Genomic DNA, 26,463 nt, shown 5'->3' with positions numbered 1-26,463 from the left:
CTTTTGTCTTTGCTTGGCAGATATGGCTCGTTCCAGAAACAACTCGCCCTTCTGGAGGAGGCAGAGGGAAGCTTTGATCAGTTCACGCGCAGCTACGAGAGCTTCGGAGCCCATCGCCAGCCGGACAACAGCATGCTGTTTGGAGAGTGGGCCCCTGCTGCCGAGGCGCTCTTCCTGACCGGAGACTTCAGTACGTACTATGGCCCCGTTGTCCCTGCCTAAAGGTGCACCCGAGTCACATCGGTGCTGATGGACCGCGTGGTTCAGATGATGGCGGTTGCATTGATTAGCTGGCCTTTTGCTGGTCATAAAACAGCGCAAAGTTTAGAAAACTGAGAACTAGTTAAACTTACTGGTGATGGAGTACAGAGTTTGTCTCATATTTCATGAGAATAAAGCCCATAACGCTTCTGTATTTCATATCAATTTTCAGTTGATTCTCTTTTGCTTTGGAGTTTTTTTTTGTGTGTAATCTGAGATAAAAGAACTTTAACTGTGGAGGGAGAAAAAAGAACCAGGGCTTCAAAGGTGTTACGGATTAAATGTAAAATAAAATTAGAGCCTGGAATTACAGAGGAGCTTTCTACTGAAACCTTTTTTTTATTTAGCACACTGAATTCTCTGTGAAACAGAGAAGCTGCAGTGGAGAACTTCAGTTGACCACTGTGTGCTCATGAGCTCCTGGTGTAGAGCTGATAAACTGTAGACTGTAGGTGGGTCATGGGTATCAGGACAGCGAGCTGCTATAGGCCGTTGTGTGAGGACAAACAAGTGCCTGTGTCTGTATGGCCCTTATGAGGCTGAAGAAAAAATAATTCAGAGATCTGGACAAAACAGGAGTTGTTCGTGCTGCTTTCTTATGAAACAAGAACACATTGGTGAGCTTAGTAGTAGCAAACAATAGAACACCAGAATGGCAAACTACAGAAAATAACAGTTGTGAATGGCTGTTGTTTATGCCACGTTATGTAGAAAAAGTATTAAACGGTTACAGAACAGCAATAATGCTAACTATGGTGTAGGCACAGATGTGTGTAAGAAGATTGTAAAGAGAATAACATCAGTGTGTCCACTGGTACGCCTCAGGAAAGGAACAGCCAAGCTAGTGTTTGATAAACAGCACAGAAACATGTTTACTGCTCAGATCCAATATATTGTCTAAAAACTGTGGGATCAGTGAGAGCAGTTGCACCATTGGTAGCCTCTTACAAGCTGAACTTCATGGATGTGTGGTTAGTAAGCCCTAAAATATGAATTTCATGTACAACACAATTTACTTACTGAAACGCAACTGAAGGTGTTAAAATAAACCTTGGGAAAAGAGCTTAAGAGAAAGTGATATTACAGGAAAACACTGGGTCATGGGACACACCCTTCAGGTACTTGTCTTTTTTAAAAGCCATTAGCTCATGAACCAGGCAGAAGTAACGCTAACCCATTAGCTCATGAACCAGGCAGAAGTAACGCTAACCCATTAGCTCATGAACTAGGCAGAAGTAACACTAACCCATTAGCTCATGAACCAGGCAGAAGTAACGCTAACCCATTAGCTCATGAAACAGGCAGAAGTAACGCTAACCCATTAGCTCATGAACCAGGCAGAAGTAACGCTAACCCATTAGCTCATGAACTAGGCAGAAGTAACGCTAACCCATAAGCTCAAGAACCAAGCAGAAGTAACGCTAACCCATTAGCTCATGAACCAGGCAGAAGTAACGCTAACCCTTTAGCTCATGAACCAGGCAGAAGTAACGCTAACCCATTAGCTCATGAACTAGGCAGAAGTAACGCTAACCCATTAGCTCATGAACTAGGCAGAAGTAACGCTAACCCATTAGCTCATGAACCAGGCAGAAGTAACGCTAACCCTTTAGCTCATGAACCAGGCAGAAGTAATGCTAACCCATTAGCTCATGAACCAGGCAGAAGTAACGCTAACCCATTAGCTCATGAACTAGGCAGAAGTAACGCTAACCCATTAGCTCATGAACTAGGCAGAAGTAACGCTAACCCATTAGCTCATGAACCAGGCAGAAGTAACGCTAATCCTTTAGCTCATGAACCAGGCAGAAGTAACGCTAACCCATTAGCTCATGAACCAGGCAGAAGTAACGCTAACCCATTAGCTCATGAACCAGGAAGAAGTAACGCTAACCCTTTAGCTCATGAACCAGGCAGAAGTAACGCTAAGCCATTAGCTCATGAACCAGGCAGAAGTAACGCTAACCCATTAGCTTATGAACCAGGCAGAAGTAACGCTAACCCTTTAGCTCATGAACCAGGCAGAAGTAACGCTAACCCATTAGCTCATGAACCAGACAGAAGTAACGCTAACCCTTTAGCTCATGAACCAGGCAGAAGTAACGCTAACCCATTAGCTCATAAACTAGGCAGAAGTAACGCTAACCCATTAGCTCATGAACCAGGCAGAAGTAACGCTAACCCATTAGCTCATGAACCAGGCAGAAGTAACGCTAACCCATTAGCTCATGAACCAGGCAGAAGTAACGCTAACCCATTAGCTCATGAACCAGGCAGAAGTAACGCTAACCCATTAGCTCATGAACTAGGCAGAAGTAACGCTAACCCATTAGCTCAATAACCAGGCACTTAACAAATGAAGCAGCACACTTCTGAATCAGAAGCCCTGAGCAGGTGTTTATTCTGTGAATTAAGAATGCCTGAAGTGATTTTCATATGAGTGCAAATGCTCTCTCATTGAAAATTTAATTTTTTTGAGTATTTATTAGCCTAATTATGTTAGTTCAAACCCTGTACAAACCCAAAAGAAGGACAACTCTTCAGTTACTTAAAATGTCATTTATATTACTGATTATGGGCGCTTAGTAAGCCAGTCACGGGTCTATTTAACTGAACATCTCATCTCCATTGCAAAAGGGGGTTTACATTTCCAACAGGCAGTGATGCATTTGAATAAAGAGTTCAGTAGGCGGGATTATCCACTATTATTCAAAAAGGGTCAATTTTACTTAAAATGCTTAAAGTGTATTTAAACACATTCAGTACCTTGATTTTCATGTACATGTAGAGATATGTTGCAAAGAAATTCTGGACTAAGATCTTGGATGTTGTTCCTGGGATCTGCTGGATCCATTCTCCCAGTTTGGGGGTCACAGCCCCTAGTGCTCCAGTTCAAACAGGAGGGGCTGTCTGCTTCAACAACATCTCAGCTCTTAGTATTTCTTAAGCTTTTCATGTTCCTTGTTCATGACGCTGCTATTACTTGGGATTGCTACATCTATCACTGTGATCCTTTTTATCCATCACTATTTCGGGTTGGTTAGCCATTACCATTTTGTCAGTCTGTATCTGGGAAGTCCCGCAGGATCTTAGCTTCGTCATTCTCCACCACCTTAGGGGTTGTATGCCACTTTGACCTCGCAATTTCCAGCCCATAGTCCTCACAGGTGTTTGTGTATACCACGCCAGCCTCTGAGTTATGGCGTTCCATGTATGGTATGCTTGTTAGTATCTTGCATCCTGCTGTCATGTGCTGGATCGTCTAAGGTCCATCGTTACACAGCCTGCATCTGGGGTCCTGTCTGGTGTGGCATATCCAGCCACTGGGATATAACCACCGGCTGTTGTTGGCGTGTGATGCATCATTTTTGTCATGTGCTTTTCCAGTATATGGTTTCTCAGCCTCCAGCTTTGGTGGGTCTGTTCTAATGCTGTTACCCCGCCATGGGGAGGACACTTTGGATGGCTCATGGGAGAACATCTTGTTTATTCTTCTGTTTCTCTTGTGTACCTCTTCAAATGGGCAGGCAGAGCTGTGTATTTGCAGTCTCTGAGGCCTCAGGTATGGACCGCCTGTTGTGCTTCTCAGATACCTTCATCACACCTTTCTGCTGTATCTCAAGTATCACCGCTACTGTGGGGCTTATCACCTGGTTGTTCTCAGTGATGGTCACTGTAGAGATACATACCTACTGCAGTACTGCATATACCTACTCCAGAAGCTCTTTGGGTTCTTCACTTAGTCTTGGTCGTCTGGTACGATTACACCATCTTAGCTGTGATCTTCAGGCTCAGCACAGCGGCTCTGGGGTTCGGCTCTGGGGTTCGGCTTGGTGCATGGGTTAATTGGGTCTTGGTTCCCAGTCCTCTTTTCTCCAGTCTTCTCAGTGAGTGTCCCATATGTGTTCCCACTCTTTATCAGACCATCGTGGTCCCCCAGCATCTGGGACTTTGGACTTTGCCTAGGGAACCACACTGGAAACAACCTTCCCTACCAAAGTCAGAAGTGTTACTTCTACACATACACACAGACAGACAGAGAGACGGATAGAGAGAGAGAAAGAAAGAAATAAAGAGAGAAATTGAATTGTCCATCACATCAAATGGCTACTTTTCTGTGAGACAATTTGGTATACATAATATGATTTTCAGATCATTTTATTTTAATATTTCTTAGAAATGTAATTTATAACTATATTATAGGATTTTTGAGAGATTTTCAAATGTCAGAAATGTTGATTTTGTAGTGCAGTATCACAGCAGGTGTAATTGAGATGCATGTTGTTCTGTGTTTCTAATAGATGGTTGGGATAAATTCTCTCACCCTTACAAAAAGAGAGAGTTTGGAAAATGGGAACTACTGTTGGCACCTAAAGAAGACAACTCACCAGCCGTAGCCCACAACTCCAGACTGAAGGTGAGAAGACGTGTGTGTGTGAGCGTGTGTGAGCGTGTGTGAGCGTGTGTGTGTGTGTGTGTGTGTGTGGTGGAGTATTAGGCTACAGTCCTTCATCAGCTCATCCAAGTTGGCAACACGTTTAATCTGTTTTATGCCTTTTACCAAAGTGTATTATGAGGTTAGATTGTAATCAGGGTTCCTGATTGGGTCAGTCAGTCTGTCAATTCAGGGTGATTCTAGCCAACTACGGCCATTTGTTAGATCGCATATGCACAGTTGGATGAGAAGTGGTTGGTATTTTTCAGCAATATCACAACATGACACTATGACATTCCCTATGGAAGACCTGGACAGAGGTTCTACATCGTGTCAGGGTGGTCTTCAATAGAGAATACCTCCACAGTGGTTTTTGGATAGAGAAGACCTGCACAGCACATCATCGTAGGTCTGCTGAATAGATCTGTACGGGAGAGACGGATCTGGAAGACCTGGTCAGTGGCTTCCGACTGTATCCAGGGAATATTGGTGGTGAAAGATCATCATATTCCCCCAAAAGATCAAAGTGCTTCCATTTCCTCTAGAGCTGTAGCTGTATGTTAATAATAATAACTCATCCTCAGACTCCTTATCTGAATCACTGCTAATGAGAAGCAGTTAGCATTACTGTACTATACTGTCCAGTTACTCTGAGCGTGCTAGAGCACGTTCCCTGGTTGGAAGCGTTCTGCCAAACGGCGCCACCTACTGTAGGAAGGCCCTGGTGCGGCGTGTCATTGCGGCTGGCGGGTGTCGGGTGGCGTGAGGGCGTCTCTGCGATTGTGTGGCACACAGGAGGCGTGAGCGCGTGTTCCGGCTGCTGGGTCTCCATTGTGGATCAGGGTCGGGCGGCGGGCGATAAGAAGCAGACGCGGGCCCTGGCACCGGTACCTCCGCAGCTCAGCCCCGCGCATCTTGGCCCGGCAGCTGCGCGGACCCGGAGAGTCCTGCTGCCCGGGCCCTGCTGCGTGCAGGCTCATGTATCATGGACGTTATATACGTGTACTCCTCCAAACTGTTACATTGCAGAAAATGTCTTATTTATGTCTTGTGTACAGCTTTGCCACGGAGGTTTCAGATCTGTAACGACGTTGGCCAAATGTGTCCAAAATGTGACTTAACGGACAGGATCAGAACCCAACAAAACTTATTAAAGAATGTTTTCTCCATCTCCCTCTCTTTTCCTCTCTCTCTCTCTCTCCCTCTCTCTTCCTGTCTCCCTCTCTCTCTCTTTCTCCCACTCCCTCCCTCCCTCTCTCTCTCTCTTCCTCCCTCACCTCTTTTCTTATGCTCTCTCTCCCTTTTTACTGTCTCTTTATCACTCTGTCTCTTTGGCAGTCTGTCTGGTAGTGGTTCATTCATGCAGTGGCTTGGCAGTAATTGGGTAAATGGTGTGAAGCCTGCAGGGTGGCGGGGTGGCTCTGGTTCCCATGGCCTCCGGAGAGACGCCGCTAATGACTGACTCCCTGTGCCACGCTGCTCCCTGGGTCACCAGCAGGGGGCAGTGGGCTAGTCATTACCTCTCCACAGTGGTTGAGAAAAGGCACTATCAAATGATCCATCCTCAGAAAGACAGTCGGATACAGACGGGGAGAAGGAGAGGAGAGGAGGGGGAGAGAGGGAGAGAGAGAAAGAGAGAGAGAGAGCCTTCGGGGGGGAGAAAAAAGCTCATTCTGGGAGAAAAGCTCCAGCAGTGATCTGTGTGCCCCTGCTGCCTGTGCTGTGACAATGCATGAGAGCAGGCACACAAGATGGGGGCTGTGAAGATGGGGGCTGTGTCAGTTAGACTGGAAGAGCTCACTTCCTCGCCAAACACCCCCGTCTTCTTACTTCTGTTTGGAGCGGCTGATGGAAATCGAAAAATACAGCCAAAATAACAGTTGATGCCTGGGAACTCTGCTTTATCTTGCCATCCTGGGAGGTGTGTGTGTGTGTGTGTGTGTGTGTGTGTGTGTGTGTGTGTGTGTGTGTGTGTGTGAGAATCTCTCCTCGCCTTACCCTGCTACATCATCTTTGAAATGAAAGTCTTCCTTTATGTTGCACTAGTACAATAGTCAACTGTGAGTCACAGTAGAATATGTCTCCACCCTGAGGCTTCATAAAGCTGCCATGGCTATAAATATCATTGGCCAGTACTGCACCGAAGATCCAGTGACTCTTTCTTCAGTGATTGGCTTGACTTGTGCTGGCTGTCCGCCTCTATGACGCAGCAGTCTAAATGCGTTTGATAGATGTCATGTTTTCAAATGATGTTAATTGTAAAGCAGTGCTTGGGAGAAAATCTACTGAGCTGTGACTCGTTGCCTCTGGACTAATGTAGAGTTCAGTGGTTCTGCCGACCCGATCCCTCCACCCACATCCCAGCGTTCTTCCCGTCTGTCTCTAACGGCTCTCCGTGGACAGATCAGCGAGGAACGCTCAGAGGCTCCTGCAGTGATGTTCTGTTGGGCTTCTGCACTGCTGCAGACTAAACCCCGTGGACGTCTACAGACAGTTAAATCTGTTTACACCTATACAGCATGTACAGTATCCAAACAGCCTGTTAAAGCTGTTTACATCTTTTGGCATAACTCCTAATCGCCCATGAATCATTAGAAACAAGATTAATGAGACAGCTGGGTATCAGGGATTGTTTTCACACCAAGTCAGACGTCTGAGGGACAAGCGTCTCCCCCCTCCACTCTGACCGCTCTGTTTATGAGATTTCTGTGCGCAGAAAGTCTCTGTATCTCTTCCATTCTTTTGTTCTCTATTTTATCTGGCAATTCTTGTCTGTCTCACTCTGTCTGTCTCTCTCTCTCTGTCTCTCTCTATCTGAATGCTCTTTATCTGGCCCTGTCTTCACAGTAACCCTTGTAAGAACCTGTCATTTATCTGTTCCATCAGGTGGTGGTTCACACCAAAGAAGGTGAGAGACTGTACCGTATTTCACCATGGGCGACATACGTGACCAAGCCTTCCAAGCCTTCCACTTCTCTAGTCTATGACTGGATATACTGGGATCCTCCTCAACCTTACGTGGTGAGTTACTGGGTTCTACTGGTGCCAAAGACACTACAGCCGTGAACTATTTTCGAGTCAACTTTCAACCGTGCTGTTTGCCCTACACTCTGAGGCTGCATGTGATGGTTGTCTGAACTTTAATCCGTCACTGCCCGATACGAGGAGGGAGGGCCTGGATTGTTCAGAGCTCATGAATTGTGATGTACTAGAAAACGTTTCAGAGCAGTTTAGAATGAGCTTGCTGTGTTTTTGTTATCCGGAATGTATCTCATTGTATTTTGCTGTTAAAATAACTTTATCTATAAAACTCAAATTGCAGTGTGCACAGCTTAAGATGATGTATGAATGCTATTACCTGCGCACGCGCACACACACACACACACACACACACACACACCCCGTCATCTCTGACCGCTTGGCTTTGGCACACTAAAGACCACATACGTTAATCGTACCATTACTGGTGTTTTTTACTATTTGTTGAGCTCCGTGTGAGTTGGGCTGGTCCTGGTGCCAGTTGCATGTGCAGTCCTGGTCCCGCTGGGCGGGTTGTGTGCGGGACAGACAGCGAGCCTCTCCTCCTGTTCCTGTGTTTCAGCGGAAACATCCTCGTCCGCGGAAGCCCCGCAGCTTACGGATCTACGAGGCTCACGTCGGCATCGCCTCGCCCGAGCCCAAGGTGGCATCCTACAGTAACTTCACGCACAACGTGCTGCCTCGAATAAAAGACCTGGGTAAAGTGTTCCCCATGTGCTCTGCACCTGCAGGGCACACGGCCGGGTTACATCCGCCCGCCTGATCACACCCCACTCCTCCTACAGCCCGTGTTCCTGGAACTTTCTGGACTTTGCAACAACACGGATATTTTCATTGGCCTTGTTTTTTGTTTACGAGACACATTTCTATTCCTTCAGCGTAACTCATATACTCCACGCCCCCCTCGACGGACAAGTCAAAACTGTCAGGTTTCTGCCCGTGCCTCTAAAGTCTTTTTTTTTTCTTCAATATTACATTCCCTGTTAGTTTTTGGAAGAGTCTTGAGCTCGGTGCGGGCGCTGCTGTGTTCGCGTCTGCCGGTGCTGCTCGGTGCTCTCGCTGGCTCTGAGTGGCACCAGCGCTTAGCTTGCAGACGCCACGCCGTGACGAGCTGCTGTCACCTGCCTCTTAGGCGGGGAGAGACGGGGCTCTGGGCAGGGCGGGCACGGCCGCACACACCGCTGGTGCGAGCCTCGCGTGTGGGGCGACGGCGTGCGTGTGGGGTCGTTAGAGCGTCGCCTGCGTGTTTCAGCCTGTGTGTGTGGATTTGTTTGGGTGCCTGGGTGGGGGGGGGGGGGGGGGGGGGTGCAGTGTGCCTGCCCCCAGCACGTCGTGGATCTTGGAGAAAAGCTTGACAGCACCCCGTTGTGGTGTGGCAGGTGAAATGGGAGTTTTGAATCAGGTGGCTAATAATTTCTGTGATGGCTTCTTTTCTCTGAAGCTCAGAAGCCTTCCATTGCATGGCCATATGTTAATGTAGCTATAACAAATGTGAAACTCAAATTGTAGTGTGTCTTGGTGAGTAAGTAATTACTAAAAGTATGAGCCTTATTCATCCTTGCCAATGATTTCAGAATGGACACACTTAACTGAATTCAGGCCCTTTCTGCGGGGGAATGATGGAGATGTCTCCACCCACGTGTTGATGTCTGCGTGACTCATTGCTCTTGAGATTCTCCACTCTGCTGCCGTAACCCCACGTTTTACACCGAGCCCAGTACGGCTTCTTTAATACCCCCACACCAGCCCAGCACACCTCGTAAAATAACCCCACACCAGCCCAACACTCCCCCTAAAATACCCCCACACCAGTCCAGCACACCTCGTAAAATATCCCCACACCAGCCCAACAGGCCTTCTAAAATACCCCCACACCAGCCCAACACACCTCGTAAAATACCCCCACACCAGCCCAACACTCCTCCTAAAATACCCCCACAGCAGCCCAACACTCCTCCTAAAATACCCCCACACCAGCCCAGCACACCTCGTAAAATATCCCCACACCAGCCCAGCACACCTCATAAAATATCCCCACACCAGCCCAGCACACCTCGTAAAATATCCCCACACCAGCCCAACACTCCTCCTAAAATACCCCCACACCAGCCCAACACTCCTCCTAAAATACCCCCACACCAGCCCAGCACACCTCGTAAAATATCCCCACACCAGCCCAGCACACCTCGTAAAATACCCCCACACCAGCCCAGCACACCTCGTAAAATACCCCCACACCAGCACAACACACCTCGTAAAATATCCCCACACCAGCACAACACACCTCCTAAAATATCCCCACACCAGCCCAACACTCCTCCTAAAATATCCCCACACCAGCCCAACACTCCTCCTAAAATACCCCCACACCAGCCCAACACACCTCGTAAAATACCCCCACAGCAGCCCAGCACACCTCGTAAAATACCCCCACACCAGCCCAGCACTCCTCGTAAAATATCCCCACACCAGCCCAGCACACCTCGTAAAATACCCCCACACCAGCCCAGCACACCTCGTAAAATACCCCCACACCAGCCCAACACACCTCGTAAAATACCCCCACACCAGCCCAACACTCCTAAAATAGCCCAACACTCCTAAAATACCCCCACACTAGCCCAACACTCCTCGTAAAATACCCCCACACCAGCCCAACACACCTCGTAAAATACCCCCACACCAGCCCAACAGGCCTTCTAAAATACCCCCACACCAGCCCAACACACCTCGTAAAATACCCCCACACCAGCCCAACACACCTCGTAAAATACCCCCACACCAGCCCAGCACACCTCGTAAAATACCCCCACACCAGCCCAGCACACCTCGTAAAATACCCCCACACCAGCCCAGCACACCTCGTAAAATACCCCCACAGCAGCCCAACACTCCTCCTAAAATACCCCCACAGCAGCCCAACACTCCTCGTAAAATATCCCCACACCAGCCCAGCACTCCTCGTAAAATACCCCCACACCAGCCCAGCACTCCTCGTAAAATACCCCCACACCAGCCCAACACACCTCGTAAAATACCCCCACACCAGCCCAACACTCCTAAAATAGCCCAACACTCCTAAAATACCCCCACACTAGCCCAACACACCTCGTAAATACCCCCACACCAGCCCAACACCCCTCATAAAATACCCCCACACCAGCCCAACACATCTCACTACAGAGCGGCCAGTTCAGGTTTTTGCTCTTCTGAGATGCTGCTGTGTGAATTCTCTGGGAAGCTACAGACACGCTGAGAGTGAGCAGCTGGAGGTCTAGTGTCCACGTCTGATCGCTGCGTTTCTTACCGTCTCTCTCAGGCTGGAAAATACAGAGCTTCCCAGAAAGCGGCACAGGGACGCCGGTGTGTACGTGTGCAAGTACATATACGCGTGGTTGTGCCTGTGTATGAGTGTGTTTCTGTGTGTACAAGTGCGAGTGTGTCCGTGCGAGGGAGAGGGTGTGCGCACACGCGTACCTGTGGGAGGCGAGTGCGGACTCTTCACGCCGCTGTCACCCCTCATCAGGAGAAAAACAAGCCCTCCCCAAAACTTTCTGTGAAGCCGCGCGCAAAAGAAGCCCCCGAAATAAATAAATAATCGGCCGTGCTGGCAGAAGCGGCAGAAGGAGCGTCGCTCTCCCTCGCGAGGCCTTTCTGAGCGCTTCAAAGACCTGTCAACACAGGAGCAGGGCGTCTAAAGAGCGTGGCGTGTTTGTGCAGTGCAGCCAGGCTCACGGGCCCGCTGGAACCCTCAGCCTCGCGTGCCGAGTGTGTCCCGCGCCCGCCTGACTGCAGGACGTGCTGGGGGAGCAGGGGGGAGAGCCCAGCTCACCTGTCAAGCGTGTTGGTGGGGGGGGGGGGGGGGGGGGGGGGGACGGTCCGGGTTGCAGTTGGTGTCGTTGTCTGTTGTGGAAGATGGAGGGGGGGGGCTCCATTGGGGGGGGGGGTGTGAAGGTGATGAGAAAACAAGGCAGTAGTTCTGCTGTAAGCAGATCCTCAAGCTTTGTGGTGAGATGTGAGGGAATATCTTCCGTTCTCTGTATCTGCAGGCTACAACTGCATCCAGCTGATGGCCATCATGGAGCACGCCTACTACGCCTCCTTCGGTTACCAGGTCACCAGCTTCTTCGCGGCGTCCAGGTGAACGCTGCCTCCTTGAAAAAAAAAACGATAAAAAAGTACATTCGCCCGCCATTTACAATTCGAAACGTTCAGAATCCACACTTGCTTACCGCAGAGACAGAATATCATTCGTTACCGAACGCAAACGTATCGGCGCACGCGTCGGAACGCGCGGCCGAGTGAGGGCGACGCCTCGGCTTTGTGCTCGCCGCGACGCCGCTCTCCGTCTGCGGGGACGCTCGGCGGGATTTATCCCCGCGCTCCCGCGCCGATCGACACCACCCTGCAGTTTTACGCTCCTCGCAAATCCATCGATCTGTATTGAGAGCGACGCGGCGGCACAGACCGGAGCGTGCGCTCGAGACGGGCTCGCCTCGGGCCGCGGGGGCTCCCACGCCGGCCGATAATCTCCCTGTAAACACCTTTGGCGTTAATCCTGCGAGGCGGCCCAGGTGATGGAAAAAGCGAGCAGGCAGAGACGCTCCATTTGTGCTCTCCGCTCCGCCCGGCGCCTTAGCGATCCGGCTGTCAGAAAGAGCCCGAAGCCCGAGGCCTGTAATGCATACGGAGTAATTTCACCCATGATCGATCCCTCATGGCCGCGCTCACAATCGGGGGGCGCGTGCAGGCAGTGCTGCGCCTGTGCTTTGCACTTTGCCCCGGGGTGGGGGGTAGCGGGAGGGGCAATAGCGGAGTGGTGATGTCCTAAAGGCCAGCGCGGGGTCGGACGCCTAAGGACCGCCCACTCTGGTAACTCCGCCTACCGTGTGTGTGCACCACGCCCACATCCGCTCAGCGCCACCGTAAAAACTCGGAGGTTGATTTTCCTTCCCTGTGTCTTTGCCGGGCCCTCAAATGAATACACTGTGAAATAGGGGAAAGAACTGTACCCAGATGTAACGTATGATGTGTGTGTGTGTGTGATGGACTCTGCATAGACACACCTCAAGGCATCTTTCTAGAATGTTTCAGTCAGTCTCAGCAGAGTAAATACTGCTCAGTATGTTTATTTATTGAAGCCCCCCCACCTGCCCCTTTAAACCTGAGCATTGTTCCCCCCCCCCCCTTCAGTCGCTATGGCACCCCGGAAGACCTGAAGGAACTGATCGATGTAGCTCACTCTCTGGGTATCATGGTGCTTCTGGACGTGGTCCACAGTCACGCCTCCAAGAACACAGAGGACGGGCTGAACTGCTTCGACGGGTCGGACTCCTGCTTCTTCCACGGGGGAGGACGAGGGACACACCCAATGTGGGACAGTCGCCTCTTCAACTACTCAAGGTGGGAGAACCAGACACACACTTGCATATCAGCTCACACTTACAGCATATCAGCTCACACTTACAGCGTATCAGCTCACACTTACAGCGTATCAGCTCACACTTACAGCGTATCAGCTGACACTTACAGCGTATCAGCTGACACTTACAGCGTATCAACTCACACTTACAGCGTATCAGCTCACACTTACAGCGTATCAGCTCACACTTACAGCGTATCAGCTCACACTTACAGCGTATCAACTCACACTTACAGCGTATCAACTCACACTTACAGCGTATCAACTCACACTTACAGCATATCAACTCACGTTTACAGCATATCAGCTCACACAGCGTATCAACTCACGCTTACAGCGTATCAACTCACGCTTACAGCGTATCCACTCACGCTTACAGTATCAGCTCACGCTTACAGTATCAGCTCACACCTACAGCGTATCAGCTCACATTTACAGTATTAGCTCACACTTACAGTATCAGCTCACCTTAGTTTCAACTCACACTTACAGTATATTAGCTCACACAGCATATCAGCTCATGCTTACAGTATATCAGCTCAGCACTCTTTACCTTAACTGATTTTAGTTTGGTAATAATTATAGATAATTCTAGCTTGTTTTAACAACAGCAATAATAATACATTTTATTTACATTGTGCCTCTCACTGACTGAAGCAGAGATGTTCAAAAGTCACAAAACACAAGTCTAAAACAAATCATGAGTCATTAGTAGGGGTGGGTATCACCACTGATTTCCCATTTCAATTCGATTTCGATTCACAAGGTCCCGATTCAATTCGATTTTCGATTCAATCTGATTCAATATCGATTCTTGTAGGGACATTTCAGTTACAATAAAAAGTGTAGTTTGAATGTGAAATGTTGTAATGATACAAGGAACACTCAAATATTATTAAAATGTATTAAGATATTAGTGTTTATACTGTGAACAACAGTTATATTCTTTTTTTAATATGAATTAATGCACACTCTTCCACATAGCTCCTTTACCAGAAAAGGCATTGAAAGCGGTTTTGAACAGCCTTTTAAAGTGCAAATTAAGTTTTTTGGGTTTTTTTTTACATGTAACAAAAACATTTATGAACATAGTTCTGAATATTGTAAACATTAAGGTCCAAAAACTAAGATTTATTCATGACTGCTTTTTGACATCTTGGAGATTGTCAAATTTTTCTGCAAGAAAAGGAGCTGATCAACATGTTGAGGAGTGAGACAGCTCCTTTGTGCAGTAACAATATTGCCAGCAGTTGAGAAAACTTCAAAACTTTATACTTGAACAAAGTCATATTTGCAGGGTTCATACACCTTTAAAAGGTGGAATTCAAGCACTTTGGTTATTTTTTTGGCACGGGGATAACTTGTAGATAGTTTAATCGCAAATGCCTTCTCTAGTGGAGTTTGTTTGGGTTCTGGCATTTTTTGAATATAAGGATGGTGTCGTGTTAAATGATTTCTCAGATTTGTGGTATTCCCACAATATTTCACCTCCATGTTGCACAGTTTACACGCAGCTGTGCTTTTATCCAACTCTTCCCTACCATCATGGTTTCTGAATCCAAAATGTAACCATACATTTGCAGGGTTGCCAACTTTTCAAGATCGATTGGAGTGAGATTTGAACCTGGAGGGGTGGCGGTGTAAAATGAACACAAATTAAGTATTATATCGCGATCGATCACTTGCCGGTGGTTGGCGCCAGAGCGAACTAGTAACTCATTGAATCATAGATGTGGATCAGAGGTACATTTTTTACTCTTGCTGCAGCCATGCTTAACTGATCACCCCAGCCAAGTGGCGGTGCTCGAGGAAAAAAAAGGTTGATCTCGCGAGATAAAACGCGAGACGTTAAAACGGTACGCATATGCGGGGAAAATTGGCTAATTCTAAAGATCGATCTCGGGTGTCATAAATCGATATCGAATCATTCAAATGAAGATCGATTTGAATCGAAAGATCAATTTTTTTAAACACACCCCTAGTCATTAGGGCTGGGTATCGATTCAAATTCCAAGAATCGATCCGATTCCGATTCTGAAGATTAAGAATCGATTTATTTCGATTTAATTCGATTTAATCGATTCGATCCGATCCAATTCGGGGTTTAGTGTTATTAAAAATGTATTTGAGCTGTTTCCTGACTATGTACAGAAGCAACATGTTAAAACTAGTATTATATCGATATTAATCAGCAAATAGTTACTGGTAGTTGGTAGTTACTGATGGCTGGAAGACTGGTGAAAAGGGTCATCATAAATCTACCTTCAAGAAAGGTAATCCAGGACAATATACAGAGGACATCTTTGAGGTGTCTATATCTGCAACAGTGGACTCCTACTGGGACACTAACCAGTGCATTATTATTATGATTGAAATAATTAAGAATTCACCCAAAAGCTGTTGCTACCAAATGCATTTTTATTTTAAAAGTGCTCACACTTAATAAACTGAAAGTATAAAATGTAAACGTGTATTTTTCTTTAAAGTGCGAATATAGGAACAGAACTGTCACGTTACGGTCCCCGACCCCTCCCTTTTGGGCGTGTGTTAACGTTGTCTGCGTCTACTCGTCTGTGTCTGTAGATCTCCGTGGGTGCGTCTTGTTATAGTCCGTCTCACCTGAGGCTCGTCTCACATCGTGGGGTTTGTGTGTTCGCGCAGCGTCCTGTGCTCGTCGTTGTTTGAGTCACACATGTTCTATGTAAACGTGTTTTATGTGCGCTGTCTGCGCTTCGGTAAATGTAATAAACGTAACGATTTGGAATGTGCAAAGGATTCTGTCTCGTCCATTGCGCCCAACGTTACAAGAACATTTTTAACTTTTTTAAACTGTAAAAACACTGGGTAAACTGTCAGTGACATGGACTAACTGTAAACTGACACTGGATAAACTGTCCTTCTGCTTTTAGATTGCCGATTTGACTATCGTTGTTACCGGCACTGTCCGACGCCATGTTGTTTTACAGTTAGTTAGACCGAGCACGCCTGCGTGAATTCAGTGACGAGGCGGAGGTAAAAGTTCACTAAAAAATCGATCTTTGGACGTACGAATCGATTATTGGATCATCTTATGCGAATCGATTCTGAATCGGAAAATCGATTTTTTCAACACAGGCCTACTAGTCATGAGGCTGGAGTCCAAGTCAAGTCTCAAGTCAATATTAAGATACGCTTAGGGACTTTGGAGATGGAAAACAACTATTTTAAATATTACCTTGGTAGCTCCTGTTGGCCACTTCCACATATTGCGTATTTTCTGTGTCTCTTATCATCAATACTGTTGAGAGAAAAAAAAAGTAACGACATTTAAACTGAAACTGAAATCTGAAAACTATTTAAACATCACTAACAGCGGTGTAATTTTACGTGATCAAAACTGTATAGAAAACATCACTCGTTTACCTTCTGCGATGGTTATTTGTGTAAAACTCTTAACGTTGTGGCAATGTTGGGCAGAGGTGGGGACTCGAGTCACATGACTTGGACTCGAGTCAGACTCGAGTCATTAATATTAAGACTTTTGACTTGACTTGAAAAAATATTCAGAGACTTAGACTTGACTTGGACTTTTACACCAATAACTTGGGACTTGAATTGGACTTGAACCTGTTTACTTGCAAAGACTTGATTTTTTTTTACCCCAAATCTAAATTTTAAAACGCATATTAATAAATAATATTAATTAATAAAGTGCGCCCCATTAATTTCATTTCCGTCCTTCTGACGCAGACTGGCGTTACACCAGATTCTGTGACCGTCGAGTTTTGTGACCACAGGGGGCGCTATTTCACAGTTTCTGTTCAGAGGCACAAACACTTTACGAATGCTACGTAAACTACGCTGATGCACTTTCTTTACTCGTTTTGTTGGTGTCCACGAGCCAAAATATGACAGATGTTTATATTTACATTTATCGTCTCTTAATTACATAAATGTACTTAAACAAGATTTACCATCCCCTCACCATTGCAGCCAACAAAGAAATCATAAATGGGATGTACAGGTGAGCCTTTTTAACTGGGGTCACCAATTCTGACGGCAGCCATCAGAATATGTGACCCCACTGAATCTCCAGGTAACAATAGTAGCCTACACCGTGACCCCACAATAACAGAAAACAATGAAAAAATAACCCTAACCTTTTATTAGTCTATATTTAAACATTTTATCCAAATGTTTAGAATAACCATTCATAATGACAGCATCTTGCTTACGATGAAGCTTGCTATTTTCGTGTAAAATGATGTAACGAAACATTCTTGTTTAAGTACATTTATGTAATTAAGAGAAGATAAAATGTAAATGATCTGTCATTTCTGTCTGTTTTGGCTGGCAGACACCAACAAAACGAGTAAAGAAACGCATCAGCGTAGCATTCGTAAAGCGTTGGTGCCTGTAAAAAAAAAAGACTCGAAAGGACTTGAAATTCCAAGTTTGAGGCTTGGGACTTGACTTGATGGTTGCTTGAGACTTGACTCGGGACTTGAGGATAAAGACTTGGACTTACTTGAGACTTGCAAAACACTGACTTGGTCCCACCTCTGATGTTGGGGAACAAATATCTGTTCTACAGATACTAGTGTCTCACCAGTTCTCATGGTGGACAGTCTGGTTTGAGCTGGTAAATTTATTGTCATGGTGGATAGTCTGATCTGAACTGGTAGCCAGTTCTCATGGTGGATAGTCTGATCTGAACTGGTAGCCAGTTCTCATGGTGGATAGTCTGATCTGAACTGGTAGCCAGTTCTCATGGTGGATAGTCTGATCTGAACTGGTAGCCAGTTCTCATGGTGGATAGTCTGATCTGAACTGGTAGCCAGTTCTCATGGTGGATAGTCTGATCTGAGCTGGTAGACTGTTCTTATGGTGGACGGTCTGATCTGAGCTGGTAGCTTGTTCTCATGGTGGACAGTCTGATCTGAGCTGTTCTCATGGTCGACGGTCTGATCAGAGCTGGTAGACTGTTCTCATGGTCGACGGTCTGATCAGAGCTGGTTGACTGTTCTCATGGTCGACGGTCTGATCAGAGCTGGTTGACTGTTCTCATGGTCGACGGTCTGATCAGAGCTGGTTGACTGTTCTCATGATGGATGGTCTGATCTGAGCTGTTCTCATGGTGGATGGTCTGATCTGAGCTGGTGGACGGTCTGATCAGAGCTGGTTGACTGTTCTCATGATGGATGGTCTGATCTGAGCTGTTCTCATGGTGGATGGTCTGATCTGAGCTGTTCTCATGGTGGACGGCCTGATCTGAGCTGGTAGACCAGGGGTGGGCAATTAATTTTTACAAGGGGCAACATGAGAAACCTGAATTGTGTCAGAGGGCCACACAAACGAAAATGACGTCATCGCGGTGGCCCCGCCCACCTCGCGAGAACTTCCGCGAACGGCGGAGGCATTTATACTTGCCGCATCACATTCTGTGCAGTGTTGTCTGAAACAATATGTGTTAGTGTAAAGAAACACCCCTCAAAAACAGGGGAAGGAACATTTACCTGACCAATTTTAATGTTGCTTTTTGTTTCAGATTTGAAAAGTGCTGGAATTTAGGCTAAATACTTGAAAATGCTTGAAATTGTAACTGAACAGTTTTCTTGTATTACGTTAACAAATACGAGCCTCTTGTAATTCCAGGACGAAACATGAGAAAAAGTGAAGACGTTAAGATTGGGTGTTTTGAAAATAAACCACCATTAAATAATGTGATTAAAAGCGAATTATTTCGAGTATATGTATAAATATTTAACTTAATTAAGTTTAACGTGCTGGGAAATATTGAAATGGACCTTGAAAGTGACGTACAAGTGCATTAATTCCACCTTGTAAAGATGTATAAACCCTGCAAACATGACTTTGTTCATCGACAGCGAGGCCCTCGCACACGGGTGGAGTCACCCCGATTACGTCATTTTCGCCGCGTGGACCCTCGCACCGCGTGAAGTATAAACCAGGCTTAAACCTACCTTTAAATCACTTCTACGGCACTTTCAAGGTCCATTTCAATATTTCCCAGCTGACTCGGGTTCTCTCTAAGCTCGGTTTCAGGGACGCACAATGGGCTGGATGTGGCCTGCGGGCCGTAGTTTGCCCAGGTCTGTGGTAGACTGTTCTCATGGTGGAAAGTCTGATCTGAGCTGTTCTCATGGTGGACGGTCTGATCTGAGCTAGTAGACTGTTCTCATGGTGGACGGTCTGATCTGAGCTGGTAAATTGTTCTCATGGTGGACGGTCTGATCTGAGCTGTTCTCGTGGTGGACGGTCTGATCTGAGCTAGTAGACTGTTCTCATGGTGGACGGTTTGATCTGAGCTGGTAGACTGTTCTCGTGGTGGACGGTCTGATCTGAGCTGGTAGATTGTTCTCATGGTGGACGGTCTGATCTGAGCTGTTCTCGTGGTGGACGGTCTGATCTGAGCTGGTAGATTGTTCTCATGGTGGACGGTCTGATCTGAGCTGTTCTCGTGGTGGACGGTCTGATCTGAGCTGGTAGATTGTTCTCATGGTGGACGGTCTGATCTGAGCTGTTCTCGTGGTGGACGGTCTGATCTGAGCTGTTCTCGTGGTGGACGGTCTGATCTGAGCTGGTAGATTGTTCTCATGGTGGACGGTCTGATCTGAGCTGTTCTCGTGGTGGACGGTCTGATCTGAGCTGTTCTCGTGGTGGACGGTCTGATCTGAGCTGTTCTCGTGATGGACGGTCTGATCTGAGCTGTTCTCGTGGTGGACGGTCTGATCTGAGCTGTTCTCGTGATGGACGGTCTGATCTGAGCTGTTCTCGTGGTGCACGGTCTGATCTGAGCTGTTCTCGTGGTGGACGGTCTGATCTGAGCTGTTCTCGTGGTGGACGGTCTGATCTGAGCTGTTCTCGTGGTGGACGGTCTGATCTGAGCTGTTCTCGTGGTGGACGGTCTGATCTGAGCTGTTCTCGTGATGGACGGTCTGATCTGAGCTGTTCTCGTGGTGGACGGTCTGATCTGAGCTGTTCTCGTGGTGGACGGTCTGATCTGAGCTGTTCTCGTGGTGGACGGTCTGATCTGAGCTGTTCTCATTGTTTGTTCCTACTGTGCTGTACAGCAGTTCTACTTTCCTCTTTTGTTTTCTGCTATAACTTTAAGCACCGTGCAGCAATAAAGTTTAGTTACTAAAACTTGCGAAACCCTCATTTCTGTGTGTCTGTGTGCGTGCACACGCTTTGTGTGTGTGTGTGGGTGTGTGAGTGAACTGTGCTCCCAGGTTATATCTGTGTAATTAATAACGTGATGCAAAATTCTGCCTGCATAATTAGTTCTTCTCATCAGCACTTTTGTTTGCTCATGATCAAGCATTTATTTGTGCTTATCTGAAGTGGTGAAATATTCATGCAAATTGCTTTAAGCATTTATGAATAATCATGACGAGAGTTTTTTTCTCTTCTTTTGAGAGTCATTTGTCTTGAAAACAACAGGACAGGCAGAAATGGTCTTGAGGTGGAGCATAACTCCCAGCAGCTCTGTCCTCTAGGGCCGGTCTTGGGGTCTGGATCTGATGCTCATATCAAATATATCATCGCCTATCGATGTCCGAGGGAGAAAACACCCCCACACACAAACTCACACACAAACACACAGTGGATGTGAGTTAAATGATTGTTTCTTACAAGGGAAACGTGTTTGTGATCTTGTTAGGAAATTGAAAAGTCTCCATTAAATTAATAAGAGCTCAGAAGACAAAACCTTTGAGGAACTTTCATAAAGCACCTGAAACACCTTCAGGAGAGTTTTTATATGTACCACTGATTTGTTATTAGTAATCATCAGTTATTTATTTACAGTCACACGCTTCATGCCATGTGATTTGTGATGGCGTATGTGTGTTGTTGGATTTGTCTGGTCGTTATTTATTATTCACACATGCTAATGGCACACGGCTGGTGATGGGGGTGGTGGGGATGATGGGGGAAGTGGGGATGATGGGGGTGATGGGGGTGGTGGGGGTGGTGGGGATGATGGGGGAAGTGGGGATGATGGGGGTGATGGGGGTGGTGGGGGTGATGGGGATGATGGGGGTGATGGGGGTGGTGGGGGTGGTGGGGGTGGTGGGGATGATGGGGGAAGTGGGGATGATGGGGGTGATGGGGGTGGTGGGGGTGGTGGGGATGATGGGGGAAGTGGGGATGATGGGGGTGATGGGGGAGGTGGGGGTGATGGGGGTGATGAGGGAGGTGGGGATGATGGGGTGATGAGGGAGGTGGGGATGATGGGGTTGATGAGGGAGGTGGGGGTGATGAGGTATGGTGGGGGTGGTGGGGGTAATGGGGAGGTGGGGATGATGGGGTTGATGAGGGAGGTGGGGGTGATGAGGTATGGTGGGGGTGGTGGGGGTAATGGGGAGGTGGGGATGATGGGGTTGATGAGGGAGGTGGGGGTGATGAGGTATGGTGGGGGTGGTGGGGGTGATGGGGAGGTGGGGATGATGGGGTTGATGAGGGAGGTGGGGGTGATGAGGTATGGTGGGGGTGGTGGGGGTAATGGGGAGGTGGGGGTGATGGGGATGATGGGGGATGGTGGGGATGATGGGGGTGGTGGGGGTGATAGTGGGGGTGATGAGGTATGGTGGGGGTGATGGGGGTGATGGGGGTGATAGTGGGGGTGATGAGGTATGGTGGGGATGATGGGGGTGATGGGGATGATGGGGGTGATTGGGGTGGTGGGTGGCGCTACTGCTTTGTACTCATTTCCAGCTTTATTCTCATCGGGTGGAGGTGGTCGGCTACTCCGCCACTCAGATCACGGTTGTACAAAGTGGGCAGAAGAGTGAGAGTGTCTAAAGAAACTCTGCTAGGATCCCACGCGTAATTAAGATGTGTTTTCGAAGAAAGCCAGACTGGTTCCCTGTGTGTGTGTGTGTGTGTGTGTGTGTGTGTGTGTGTGTGTGTGTGTGTGTGTGTGTGTGTGTGTGTGTGTGTGTGTGTGTGTGTGTGTGTGTGTGTGTGTGTGTGTCCGTGAGAGAAAGAACAGTGTTGGTTTACAAATTGGTGTCTGACTCAAAAGCGGTATTATATACATATTTTATATACATATAAAACCCCTTCTTAACTGCTTAAGTAGTTCATTTTGCTTTGTTAGAATAAATGATGAGGGTGATGAGCAGGGTTTGGTTTTATCATCCAGATCTCTAGGTCAGAAATTCTGTTTCAGACTCATCAGATCCGTTTCTCTTTCGTCAGACGTGTACCGAGTCTTCCAGTCCTCCAGACATGATATTTTATTTTATTTTGACGCAGACATGTTTCCACACCTCCTCAGTTTTGTTTCTGTATGCTCTTGGGTACCTTCCAAAAGAAGGCGGATCTATAGAAAGTTCACTTTAATTACATGCAGGTAACTTGGGGACTTTTGATTTCATGTATATATGTAAAAAGGACATTTAAAAACAACTGGAGTTGACCGAGGTGCTGTATAATCACATTAACAAAATCAGTAAGCATTATCAGTACTATCCGAGAACATCTCCCCTCAATGAAGGATGGTACAATCCAAACCCTGTTCATCACTCTGAAAACACCACCCCTCCGCTCCGAGACACGCCTACGCCTGTGTCCCACGCTCCGAGACACGCCTACACTTGTGTCCCACGCTCCGAGACGCGCCTACGCCTGTGTCCCCGACAACCTGGAACAGGCATTATTGGTCATAGCAGTTGATTAAAGCAATACAAAAATACAGCATAATAAATGAACTGTAGTCTCAAAAAGGAGAAGAGAGTTTTGTGATTGGACTTGCGGGGACGACCGTTGTTCAGCAGATCCATTACAGCAACAACAAAAAAATCAGCAGCTCCTCCTTCAAAGGTCGCCGGCACCGTTTGATTGGCCGAATATTCTTTCCAGACACCTGATGATGACCTGGACCCTTCAGTGATTGGAGCCCTGATTAAGAACCACGCTCTGATCTGAAGTAATGAGGCCCAGTCCTGGAACCGTCGTTGTTGCTGGTTCGGTTTCCACTTCCACACGCAGCCCGTCGCCCACAAGCCCCTGGACAGATGAGAGCCCGTCCTGTAAAACGCGCAATCATTTTGTTTTTCTGATTCATTAGCCTGCGACTCGGCTGAGACCAGACCTGGGAATAATAATCGCGGAGTAGAATTGATGCAGAAAGCTGGAGTCTAATATCAGGCCTAAGTGGTGAAATGCTGTGTACCGCCACTACTGGAATGCCCTCTTGTGACAGAGTCATTTATTTTTCCGACCCACCTCCAGGTCCGGTAGGAACTGACCCACCAGTAATGCAAACAGCATGTGCCGCCCCACGCACCTGTCTGCCACCGCTTCTTCATCATCGTGGCTGCGGTGATGAGAGCTCGATAGGCCACGCCCCTCTCCTTCCCCCTAGGTTTCTGACCCTAATGACCTTTGCTCGGGCCCGGACGCCTCCTGATTGGTGCTGTCGCGGCTCCTGTAAATTAAGTGTCTCTCTCATTTTCCGCCATCGGCGTGAGCTCGTACATCAAGAAGGGCCCTTTGCCCACAGTGGAGACCATCAAATGCTTTTCGAACCCGAGTTTAATAAGCGCGTGCCAACAGCTGTAACCGTCTAAACATTATCCGTGGTTAGTGGCAGACAGGGCAGGCGTGTGATGAGAGCCGATCTCGGCTTTCATTATTTATGGAGTCTGTGCTGTTATCAGAGGGACTCATTAGATTGGCAGCAGACACATGCCCCGTCCGCCAGACATCTGAAGAGTCATTTGTAGAAACCCAGCGGACAGCCCCACTTCGCGTCGGATATTGATTGATTTATTTATTTATTTGTGGCCGGTGTTTGTTGGGATACATCTTCGGGTCGAGCTGTCGCGTTATACCGGCTTCCGAGGAGATGAATTGCGGAAGGACGTCCGGAAGCCGAAGGCGGAGGTGTGGAGGTGGAGAAGGAGTCTGGCGTCGTGCCGCTTAATCAGCCGTCTTTGACGCGGCAGATCTGAAGGAGCATCTGCTCCCATTAGAGCAGGAGAACGTGTGAGGTTGGCGGGGGGAGGAGGTGACACCAGCCCGCTCCACGTTGGAACCGCCACTGCCTAAACGCCAGCGCTGGGGGTGTCCAGGAGGTCTCGCGCGAGTCATGACGGCCATCGCACCGCAGCACGGCGGATCGGATCAGCACCACGGAGTCCCGCTCAGCCAGCACCTGTGGGGAACAGCAGTCAGCAGATGGAGGTCTGTGGGAGGTCTGTGGGAGGTCTGTGGGAGGTTTGTGGGAGGTCTTGAGCAGGCAACCGTGGCTCCTCCGTCTGATGAGATGTTTAAAGGATGTAGACACCAAAATCTCCAATCTCTCCCTCTCTCCCTCCCCCTCTCTCTCTCTCTCGTAGGCTGTTGAGCACATTTCCATCATTTTTACCATGGAGACTTCAGTAATAAGGGCATCTCTAGCTTTTGCATTATTATTAGACTCTATTGTTATAATTTCAAATGATTTTTGGGTATGATGATTAAGTATATGAAAATTATAGGCTTCCAAATATGTATTTTAGTCACATCCACGGTATATTTATATTCAAATGGTTCGTAGGTAGATGTGAACGATGCTGAGAAGCCGTTCAAGCCTTTGAAGGCTCCATGCTGCCTCCACAAATTCCACGGAAACGAACAAAGCCCTCAGAGAAGTCACCTCTCCGCTGAATGACAAACACAAGTGCACTACTCTGAGATTCTGATGGCTCTTTAATTGTTGTTTTAACCACCTGACCCTGTGAACCGTAAATCGATTGCTTTGCAATGGGCCGTTGATGTACTTGGAAGGGGTTTTGTTCTTGGTAATGTGATGTCATGTTATTAAGAGACTGCGTGAAAGGCTTCATGGCCACTCGGTCTGGTGGTGTAGGAACGTCTGAATCTGGACCAGGTTCTGCACTGTGGTCCGTACGCCCTACTGGCCTCTCCTGCAGTCTTATAGGAAATCAATTTGGGTGAGTGAGCATTAGCTCGTTGTGGCAGAGAGCGCTCTGTGCTGGAGGCGTATCACTCTGCCTGGCGTATCACTCTGCCTGGCGTATCACTCTGCCTGGCGTATCACTCTGCCTGGCGTATCACTCTGCCTGGCATATCACTCTGCCTGGCATATCACTCTGCCTGGCATATCACTCTGCCTGGCATATCACTCTGCCTGGCATATCACTCTTCCTGGCGTTTCACTCTCATCTGCAGTGCACAGTACAAAAGTGAATGAGAGCGTCAGTCCCACCAAGCACATTCCCGCCCCCTGCCCGGACCTCCACTCAGACAAATGTTTGAAATCGGCGGGAGTCACAGCTGGGTGTCAGTAGCGCTAATGCTGATAGCTCGGCGCTACACCCAGGAATCTCGCCGTGACACCGACGTGAGATCAGGGTGGCACGTGCAGCCTCGCTCCGCTGCGTACCTCGTCTCTTGACCGGTAAACATTAATCCCCCGTGACCGTCTCTCACTCAGCGACTCACGAAGTTGTGCAGGGGCGACACGTGAGGAAATAAGCTGCTTCAGTCATCACGTCCCAGAAGGCCCGGCTGTTCTATGGCTCCGCCCAGTGTGTGCCGGCGTTTCACCCTCACGCCTCTTGTTAAATGAGCTGTCATGGTAGTGAATGTGTTTCTTCTTATCTACAAGCTGACTGTAATATAGATGATCCAGCGGTTTCAGTCACCTCTCCCTGTCAGGTTTGCCAGGGTGGACTGATCGGTTTGGGGGTGTGGCTATGCAAATATGTCTGTTACCATGGCCAATGAGGCTTCATGCACTGTGGATCACAGTGTAAACAGGATTAGATGCCTGTGGTATGTGGTTCATTGCAGATTTTACGTAGAACTCATCGAATCATTTCAGCTCTCTGGACTCTCAGGCAAACATGGAGAGACAGGGCTGTGTGTTATTTGTATTCAGTGTTAAGCTGCAGAAATAAAGCAGTTGAGAAGCGCTATGTTAACCTCACAGCCTCATTAGGGTTGTACTGTAGCTGCTGACCTCTTAACGGGAAACTTTTCTTCACCTCTGCACCATTTGTAACATTCTCCCAACCATTTCTAACATTCTCCTGTGCATTGCCTGTGGGAAGATTTTGCAGTTTAATAGGGTTTATATAATGAAAGAGGGCAAACTAGACTGACTGGACCTTGGGTGGGTTTACAAACCCTAAACACCATATCACAAAAATACCATAGGCTTATTTAGATACCATAGGGTTAGGGTTAGGTAAATACCTTAAGGTTAGGTAAATACCATAGGGATAGGGTCAGGGGCGCAGATGGAAATTCTGAAGTGAGGGGGACCAAGCTGTACAATATATATATCTAC

The 26,463-nt window shown here is 47.7% G+C and overlaps 1 protein-coding gene across 1 annotated transcript in view; it reads left to right on the top strand.

The window, feature by feature from the left end:
• gbe1b (glucan (1,4-alpha-), branching enzyme 1b) overlaps positions 1-26,463 on the top strand; it is a 97,742-nt gene that overhangs the window by 7,294 nt on the left and 63,985 nt on the right. Inside the window, exons 2-7 of the mRNA XM_076975766.1 lie at positions 21-190; positions 4,563-4,678; positions 7,583-7,717; positions 8,298-8,433; positions 11,785-11,875; positions 12,929-13,138. Of these exons, the coding sequence (XP_076831881.1) occupies positions 21-190; positions 4,563-4,678; positions 7,583-7,717; positions 8,298-8,433; positions 11,785-11,875; positions 12,929-13,138 (858 nt within the window). The remainder of the gene's footprint in view (positions 1-20; positions 191-4,562; positions 4,679-7,582; positions 7,718-8,297; positions 8,434-11,784; positions 11,876-12,928; positions 13,139-26,463) is intronic.

This window comes from Brachyhypopomus gauderio, chromosome 16, assembly GCF_052324685.1.
Source record: "Brachyhypopomus gauderio isolate BG-103 chromosome 16, BGAUD_0.2, whole genome shotgun sequence".
Taxonomy (NCBI): Eukaryota; Metazoa; Chordata; class Actinopteri; order Gymnotiformes; family Hypopomidae; genus Brachyhypopomus; species Brachyhypopomus gauderio.
Note: the sequence above shows the minus strand (reverse complement) of the source record. Positions and strands in the feature narration are given on the sequence as shown.